We start from the raw sequence: 9,753 nt of genomic DNA, 5'->3' as shown, positions 1-9,753 counted from the left end.
AAGTGCTCAGTTGGATCTATCACTCTTAATTCTGAGGGGGAAAAAAAACAGTTTTCTGAAGTCACTGCCCTTGGGATGTCTAGTAATGGATGCCCACTATTAGCTGTGCTGGTTAGACAACTACCCATGTGTCTTCTGCATTGCTTTTTGGAATCAAGGATTTTACACTGGTTGTTGAAGAAAATTCACAACAACCCTATGCCAACATAGACCACTTTACATATGTTGTCACAACCCTTCCAGAAGAATCCTGAGGGCCTAAAGATGCTGGTACAGTTTATTCAATGCTCAGGACTGTTTATGTTAGGAATCTGATAAATGACCACATAAGTGCACTTAACAGGATGAAATAAGCGATGCATACTTGGAGAGGTACAATTTTCTGAGGGTCAGGAACAAGGCTGTTTGCTTCGAAAATTACATAATTTCTGTACAAGTACACAAAAAAGGTAGGTAAGGTACCTTCAAATAATTTGTAATCACACACACTCTCAAATGCATTACTAACCTGACTGTTCAAAATTATGAAGAAATGATCAAAAGCACTCTGCACTTTGTCAAACACACAGTGTAAATGCTAGCCATAACAGTTATAGTTTAAAACAGGAACTTTTTAAGAGAAACAGGAGAGAAATGTAAAAAAAAGAAAAAAATGTATACATAACAAAAAATACGTATGAATTATAAAGCTTAACTACTGCGGTTTGGTGTTTTAAATTCCATTGATGCAACTATTCATTAGCTGGTTAACAATAGCAAATAGCACTGCATACGCTTTGCACATCAATCATCAGTTTTGTGTCATTAACTCCAAAACTCAGATGAGCAAACATGTAAATATATTGTTTTCTCATGGATGCAAATACATTCGCTCTGGATATGAATGTAACGTGTATTGCTGAATAGTGGAAATAACACAATCATGATTTGAACACAGAAAATGTCAAGCCCTGTGGCTCGTTATGAAAGCACTGGCATTAACTTGTACTGTGAGGATGGATTCCTGAAAGTTAAACGTGCTTTAGCCGATCCTGTGATCGGCTATGCTTAAGTTTAGACTGTCTGCAGATGCGAGGGCATTCAAGGATCAATCAACCGAAAGTGAGACCACCGTCTTCCCTGCAATAAATTGAAATAACAGCAGTACAAAGGCACAGAATTCCATCAGACAGTTGGAGAAGCAAACCTGAAACAGCGAAGACTAGAAAGGCTCCCTTGCTCTCCCCTCCTCACAACCTTTCCACCCATCCCTTTTCATTCTCTTCTTTTTCTTTCCGTATATGCCCCTGGGCCGGCCAGGAACAAGATATCTCTCACTTCCATGATGGCTTCTCCATTTCTGGGAGGTGGTACAGAGGGAGAGAGCACAGCAAGCAGAAGACAGAAGTGGAGACAGTGACAAAAAAAAAAGACAAAGGGATAAATGAATAATGGCCTCCATGATGTGCTAAAATGTAATGTAATGATATCGAAACACACTGTTTGAAAAGCTTTGAGACAGCCTTGTTACCTCTGTCTAGGTCAATGACCTTTGGGTAATTCAGTTTGGACATCTCTGCCTCTTTCAGGAGGTTGTTCTTGTAGTCTAGGTTATAGAGAGTAAAAAGTTTAGGAGGCGTCTCAGTCAATTCATTATGTTCAAATTTACATGAGAGCAAATTTGTTAATGACTCACCAAGTTTTGCCTCTTCCTGGTTGCATGTCTTCACCTCTGGGAGATCCCTATCATAGTCCTTTGAGGTCCCAGAGCCCCTATGTATGTAACACACATATTGACATGGTTCTAAGTTGTTCTCAGTTTATCTGTGGGTTGTAGTGAAATTATCTATGAATATTCATGCATGTATGTAGGTATGTATGTATGTACATATGTATGTATGTACATATGTATGTATGTAGGTATATATGTATGTATGTATGTATGTGCAAAATGGAAGTACATACATGTATGTCACTGTGGGTAACGGTTTACACTCAATCCTACGTGGATCATACTCCACAGCTAAAAAATGAAACAAGACAACATTTAATTGTAATGTTAAAAACAGAGTTCATAAAACCACAATGACTCGGTCACACAAACAATTACAGACATTCCTTGGTTTTAATAAGAGCCGTTGAAGAAACAGATGAGACCATGAGAAACTGTATGAGCTGACAGAACAGCGTGATTTTTTTTTTTTTGTTTTAAACTGACGGGAGGAGAAGGCTGTGACTCTAACCTCTGCTCTTGCGTCGGCGTGTGAGGAGGATGATGGCCAGAACAATGAGAGCGAGGAGGAGCAGAGTGGCCAGGATGTAGCCCAGCTGATGAAGGAGGTGACTCCGATGCTCCGGCAAGATGACGTTGATGACACGTGGCCCCTCCACCACATTGGTATCTGCTCACAGAGAAGGATTTTAGGATTACAACGCCGAAATTTTTAAACTCCTCAGCACGTCTCTACGGGGGTTTTTTTTTTCTTTCCTGTTCATGGGCCCAAAACCTTCAAATAATATTTATTTTAAAGTGCGAAGTTTCAGTGACGGTGAACGAAAAGGCAGAAACAAGTTTCAAAGTTTCCAACTCAAAAATAGAGTAGAATAATGGAAGGATGTAATGGAATTTTGAATGGGTATGATCAAATCTGACACGCTGGCCAGACTGTTCATTAAGTTATGTAATCAGTGGAGCCTCTTGAACCACAATCCCTTGAGTGTTTTTCTTTGTGTGCGTGTGTGTTTTTAAAGACCACAAGAGGGCACCCCATTCTCAAAGAGCTACAGTAGTCCAATGCCAGCGGAATATTCTGGAAAAACACAAAAGGAATTTAAGGAAAGTCTACTAAAGCTCTTTTTTTCCGAGATGTACCAAAAAGGCTTTACAAGGATCATACGCTGACCGTAAGAAGTCAGTTGCATTCACAGCATTTTACTCTTTATGAAGCTAGGAATAATATTAAATTCATTCTAAGGGTATTCAAACTACAGACATTTATTATGATTCTTTCATAACACTGGCAATATTATTTTATATGAGTGAGTATGTGGATCATTCTTTGTAGTGCCTGCAAGGACAATGTTTTCATCCTAAAACTATCTAAAGTATGTTGAAGAATGTAGTCATATTCCATCTGGTTTTACCTTCTGATCATACTGCCCAGCAGTTTTAACACGTGAGCACACAGAGCGTGCAGCTGTAACCCCCAGAAACAGATAACAGACAAGCCTGTCCAACACCATAACCAAGGCAAGGAAAACAGATGTTAAAGCCTGAGAGGGTGCAGTCAGCTCCATATATACTATACATCCTAGGTGTATGCTGAGCAGTAGACCCACAACCCTGTTTCCTTTGATTTAATCTAAAACCTCTTGAAGACATAGAGTTCAAGACTCTCAAGGTGTTTTCGAGCAAGAATGAGTTCTAGGACTGCAGTCATGCTGTGCGTCTCAACTCGTGGCAGTAAAACACACTTTTGATGAGGTGGGTTAACAGAGGGTTGGGAGGAAGGAGAATTACGAGGAGGAGCATTTGTGGTTTGCTGAACTGTGCAAGTTTGTCTCTCTCGCTTGGAGTGGAAGACTGAGTCCTGGATGCAAAAAGACAAAATCATCATAACACTATCCTGCCAGTCTTGTGTATCCCAAAAGAAACAAACAATCTTGCATAACATAACGCAGCAGACCACAAGAAGATGAGATCACACTCTTGTCGTACAGCCAATGAAGTGGTTGCGGTCAATGTCACGTTATAACTAACAAAGCTAAAGGCAATGCAATTCTGATAGAGTGTATCAAATATTAAAAGAAAGAACAACAACAGAGTCCAGTTTTGAGGCTGGGGTACAAAACTGGGGAGCGGAAGAAATACTGGTTGTTTCTGTGTGAAGCAGTGGGACACTGCCTCTGGTCATACAGTATAGAGGGGTGGGGGGTGGGGGTAGAGGATCAAAGCAAATGCTACTTAACCACCAAGAATGGTGGGGAAAGACACAGAGAGAGAGAGAGAGAGAGAAATAACCATGTAAGTGGCAAAAACTCTTGCATACAGAAGAGTAGAGGAATATTGTCATTAACATTCATACAACCATAATCACAGGTCCTTTAAATAAGAGAAGACAAAATTGATTTTGGTATGGAAAAAGTTCAGATCACCATGATGAATTTCACAATCAATGCGCAGCCAGATCAGGATATCAGAATCCATTGTTTAGGGAAAAGAAAAATCTAACTGTGGGATTCAGGAAGAAAAATTACAGCAAAAAAATGTCTAAAAAGGTAATGTGGAACAGCTAATATATACATTGATTAGTCATCAAGATACATGTGGCTTTTTCCCTCCAATCTTTTCAACCAAATCCTCCTTTCACAGTATCTTAATCTGAGGACCACAGAGAAGATTACAGTAATCAGTGACCACTGAGCAAATTTCTGCCCACCTGCTCCTGTCTGCCTATTATGAGTCTAACCACAAAAGACAGGCCTGTTTTGCAGGGGATTTCTGCAGAGGTGTCATCAACCACCAAATAGGCTAGAGGAAGTACTTTGTTATTAGTTGTTGGGTTTTGACTTCTCACCACTCTGGAGGTCTCAAAGTCGGTGTGGTTTGGCAAATGTGGTAGGCAATCCCAGGTGGTAAACTTCCTAAATACCAACTAACAAAAAGTCACTCGCTTTTACTAAGCACACTGATGCATATCAGTGCCTTTTTGTATACTCTGTTCTACTGCTCATCCTTGACTGGATTCCTTTATGGAATAGAATGGGACAGAATGGAATGGAACAGAGTGGAATGGAATGAACTCTCTCTGGCAAGCCCTAGTAGATCAGGAAGAAGTGAAACTTTTATAATGCCAGTGGTCCAAAACAGTGAGTTCCACAGGAACCATGGGATTGTTCTGATTTCATGGACACAGCAGTGAAAACATCAATGTTTGACTGCTCTTTGTAACAGCTCTGGTGGGGCATCAGTATCCCCACATCTGGCAACTGTCAAATGCACATATAAACATAGAGAAGTCTCTGAAAACTAAAGAGAACAAGTTTTCTCCAACTGAATTACATAATTTGATACCTCAGATAGAAGTGCACTCCTTACAGCTAATATAGCATAACTTCAAACTACAAAAATGCATAGCCTAATCTTTGAATGAAGTAAAAAACATGCCTTTGTTGACATAAGCTATTTGAGATATCTATGTTTCTGATCCAGACACAGTCTTCCTCCCCTTGCTTAAACAAAACATAGGAGTGGGCCAACATTTTTGGAAGGCAATTGAACGGGGAGAGGGTGGGCTGACCTAAATCTAACACAGCCGCCTCCACACGGTCAAAGCAACAGCTGACCAGATGCTTCACAGATGAAGCAAACTTCCTTTTCCCACAAATAAACAAGTACCAGCCCCAAAAACTTGGGAAGTAATACAGCTGAAAATGGGACAGGGAAAGAAAGAAAGAAAGAAAGAAAGAAAGAAAGAAAGAAAGAAAGAAGAGACAGTGAGACAGAGAGAGAGATTAATGGATAGCAAAAGGTAGTCTGACTTAAATTTGTTGTAGAGAAGTAGATTTTTTTCTCTTATTTTAAAGAAAAAATACCATTATATTGTAAAATGAGGTCAGACTAACATGGCTATGAAAACATGCAATAGGTACAACATATGTAAGTACATAAACAGATGCATGCATCCCTTTCCTTTTACTGGAGTCAACAGGGACTTTTGAAAAAAGCTTAACTCTCCATAATGTGTTAACCAGAGCAGAAAGTGTTTTGCTCTTCTCTTGTCTCTCTTGCCCAAGAACCTAAGATATTATCCCACTAAATTCCAGCAAAGGTTTATACAGTCTTGGATCCAGTATACACAGGCATTTCTCAACCAGAGAAAATTACTTTCCCCCTTTCTCCCATTAGTGGTTTTTCAATAGAGCCCCAGCCCGTCTCTCACCATATTTTATATTTTTCACTCACTAGATCGACTTGTGTGTCTCTGTCTCTCTCTCTCTCTCTGTCTCTCTCTCTCTCTCCCCCCTCCTTCGTCCACCCTCTCTCTCTCTGTCTTCCCCTCCCTCCTTCCACCTCTCTCTCCCTCCCTCTCTCCCTCGGTCTTTCTCTCTCCCTCCCTCTCTCCCTCTCTCTCTCTCTTTCACCCTCTCTGTTTCTTTCTCTAATGCAAAGTCAACAGAGCTGCCTGTCCTCTTTTTCCATAGTCTGGTTGGCAGAACCTCAAACACAAACATTCTGCTATCAAATGATCAGGGTCAGAGAAGACCAAAATAATAGAGACAAATATGGAACTGAGAGGTGAAAGAAATAAAAGAGAGAAAACCTTCTTCTTTAACAAGAAAAGAAACGTGGTTCTCATGGAAGAGGCTACGTAAAGTCTGATGGCAGACCATTAGCTATTTAGAGCCGTGACACTGGACTGAAGACAAAACCAGATCCTGAGACTAACCTCAAATTGTATGTGTCTATGTGCGTCTGTGTCTGTGTGTGTGCGGGCATATTTCCAGTCTCAGTCTGTATTCTGGACAGGGAGCATAAGGATAGAGGGAGAATGGGAGGGAGGGAGAGAAAGAAAGGGATGGCCCTTGGCTGAGGTGGAGAGGCTTTGAGATTAGCTGTCTGGCTCAGGATACGCTGACTGTGCTTAGAGGAAATGCACAGTAAAACATGTTTAAATGTATGAGCCAGAAACAAGCCCAATCCTCCCTATTCTCTCCCTCCCTCGCATTCTCATATAAAGAGTTTTCATGTTATGACAGCCAAAAACCAAGTAGGCAGGGGAACATAAACTCTCGAGACGCATGGACATTCGATCATCCGTGTTAGTGCTGTACAACTTAACGCTATAAACAGAAGTCAGGTTTTATTCCCGTTGTTGCCTTTTAATTCATCTCTGCTTGAGCTTGCTAGTACCATTACCTACACAGGATTATCTCCAAAACGCTTCAATAAAAGCCATACGACAAGATGAGGCAAGACTGCCCCTCACCATGTCTCTCCCACAAACTGTGCTGTGCTAAAGAGTCAAAGCATCATGCCAGGGAAATGTGCCTAAGCCTTTGGTTTCAAAGCAGTGACACTGTGACATTTTACCAAAGTGAAACGAGTGGAAAGCTTCATTACAGGTGACAAAACTATGGTAAAAAAGCTTATACCTCTGTCGGGCATGTTTGACATCTCATCTGCTACATTACATTATTAAAACGAAGCAGAAACAGCAACTGTTGTTAGTTATTGTCAACAGGGACAAAAACGGAAATGTTCTATATGATTTTTTTTTCCAAGGTATTTCAGTGTGGTCTATGAAAATGGAATATTAATTGAGAGCTACAAAACCCTTGACAGAGTAATGATTTAATGGCTTATGTGTTTACAATACACTTACCACAAAAACACTGGCAAATATGTGGCGTAGAGAACGAAACAATTTAAAAAACCCCACTGACAATTTAATTATAAGAGGCAAATGTAAAAAGTTGTCTATGTGTTGACAAAACTGAACTCTTCTGTTCAGGCACTTCAAATCATGCTGTCAGAAAGTGAAATTTCTGTGGAAGCCTAATGACGGATTTAAAGGATTTAAAGCCCAGCTGAGTCAAACATGTCTACAAAGAACTAAATGCATGTCTGCTGAGGGATTAAGCATTGACAGATGATTAATTGGTAAATATTTCTCACCAGAGTCTTCATTGGGAAGGGCGTGGGGGGCATCGGTGGGGTCCTGGGGTTCAGGGGGTCCGACAGTCAGCTGGAAGATGCGTCTCTCGTGCAGACCACAGTAGTGGTGGTGCAGGTGACAGGAGTACAACCCCTGGTCAGGGGGTTGCAGATCAGAGATGGTTAGAGAAAAGTCACCTTGTGAAAAAGCCACGGCAGAGATGTTCATCTTGCGGCGAACGAAGAGGGGCCCGTAGTGCCGGCGTTCGCCCGAGGCGTACATGTCGATGAGGCGGTCGGCCTGGTCATGCCGCACCCCCGGCGGCTGACGGTCCCAATGCACCACCTGCTGCTGCTCCTCCTCGCTGTTACCCTCCGTCCAGATGGACCGGCGGTTGATGCAGGGAAGGACCACCGTGCTGCCCACCAGAACCACATACACCGCCTTCTGCCCGTCCCAGAACTTACGCTCCTTTCGAGCTGAGAGACAACATACACTCAGTGGACAGAGCAGCCCATTTTTCTAAATGACTATACTGACCCATACACAGGGGTGGATAAAGTAAAAGTAGAAGTACTCTTGCTAAAAAAAAGTACTCTAAGTAGAGTTGAACTGACAACCGTTTTTGTAAATTGTTAATGAGTAACTATTTTACTCTCACTTAAGTATTTTTCAGGATACTTTAACTCTACTTAGAGTACTTTTTTTTTAGCAAGAGCATGTCTACTTTTACTCTATACACCCCTGCCCAGACATTCTTACATGATAAACTCCAGGGCACTCTAGAATGAAATGGTTCATTTTGTACAAAGTTAATATGCGGTGTTTACAGTTTCTGCTTTGTTTATTGAGTTGTATGTGTACTGACCTGATTTGGTGACATTAAGTTGCACTTTAATGGACTCATATAGATGGCAGTAGTGATGGTGGAGGTTGCAGGAGTAGATGCCCCTGTCACTCATTGCCACATCTGCACATGAACACAATGCAAACAAACAAATGCAGTCAGAACACATCTACGGGAAATATGTGGAGATGTGCAAATGTCTGATAAAACATATAACACATGTAACTTTAAGATGCTTAGATAAACCCAGATTAGGACCAAACCTTTCAATTAATAAACCACAAACCAAAATCAACTGGACAATGGAAAGCTTAAACATACTATATGTATATAAATGAACACCAGTGCTGTTTTATCCATCAGTTTCTCACCCTTGATGACTAGTGAGAAGTTGCCATCATTGAAGGCTGTTTTGGGCATGCTGATGCGTCCCTTGTTGTAGCCGTTGTAAATGCGTTGGTCCCCAGCAGAGAACATGTCTAGGATGCGTTCCATGGTGTAATCTGGTGTGCTGCGGAACAGGTCCCAGTGAACCACACGCTGACGGTCTTTCAGTCTGTCCTGTGTCCAAACCATGCGCTGACTATGGCACTGTAATACTGCCTTCGATCCTCTAGGGGCAGTGATATTGTACATGGCCACCACCACGCCACTGCCATCACTCTGGCCTAGCACTGGGAGACATTTAATTTGTAAATGAACAATTCCAAGAGTAAACAACAAACAACTTCTGAAAGACCTATACAGGGAATAACTATTTGTATTTACACACTGGTATGATGTATCAATTTCAGTACCATTTTCATTTGTTAAGAGGTAAAAACACTGCTTACTTTAATGAGATACACAGATATAAATTTTTTAATAAACAGATCCTGTTTGAAATGGAGCAACAGTGTGATGCGGCTTATATAAATGATGATAAGAGCAGTAAAATGAGTAAAGAGCAGAATGGAACAAAAAATCTTTTCTCATGATACTCACCGAGGGTGAAGAGGAAAGAGCCAGCAACTGTAACAGAAACAGAGAATATTTAGCTACATGTCTACAATCTGCAGACATGTCTACATGTCTGGTATCACATCTCAACAAATCAGACAGTCAACATGGGGTTATAGGAGAGGCTTAAAAAGAAACTGGGCAAACAGTATGCTCTTCTCCAGGAAGAGATAACAAGGCCAAACCAGCTCTGGTCTGAAAAAGAATTTGTAAAATACTGCTGTGATTGGTTCAGCATATGAATGATCTGAATATAGTCATTTGATCTGA

At 41.1% G+C, this 9,753-nt stretch overlaps 1 protein-coding gene across 1 annotated transcript; it reads right to left on the bottom strand.

Annotated features, from left to right (window-relative positions):
- Positions 1-1,286: 1,286 nt before the first annotated feature.
- On the bottom strand, positions 1,287-9,489 carry mxra8a (matrix-remodelling associated 8a). The gene is made up of 9 exons (XM_030778453.1): positions 9,469-9,489; positions 8,856-9,158; positions 8,506-8,607; positions 7,658-8,116; positions 2,223-2,381; positions 1,945-2,002; positions 1,676-1,752; positions 1,511-1,585; positions 1,287-1,339 (listed from the first exon to the last, which is right to left on the bottom strand). The coding sequence occupies exons 2-9, from the start codon at positions 9,118-9,120 to the stop codon at positions 1,314-1,316; spliced, it is 1,221 nt and encodes a 406-aa protein (XP_030634313.1). The 5' UTR covers positions 9,121-9,158; positions 9,469-9,489; the 3' UTR covers positions 1,287-1,313.
- Positions 9,490-9,753: the final 264 nt, after the last annotated feature.

The sequence above is a fragment of the Chanos chanos genome, chromosome 6 (genome assembly GCF_902362185.1).
Source record: "Chanos chanos chromosome 6, fChaCha1.1, whole genome shotgun sequence".
NCBI classification, from domain to species: Eukaryota; Metazoa; Chordata; class Actinopteri; order Gonorynchiformes; family Chanidae; genus Chanos; species Chanos chanos.
Note: the sequence above shows the minus strand (reverse complement) of the source record. Positions and strands in the feature narration are given on the sequence as shown.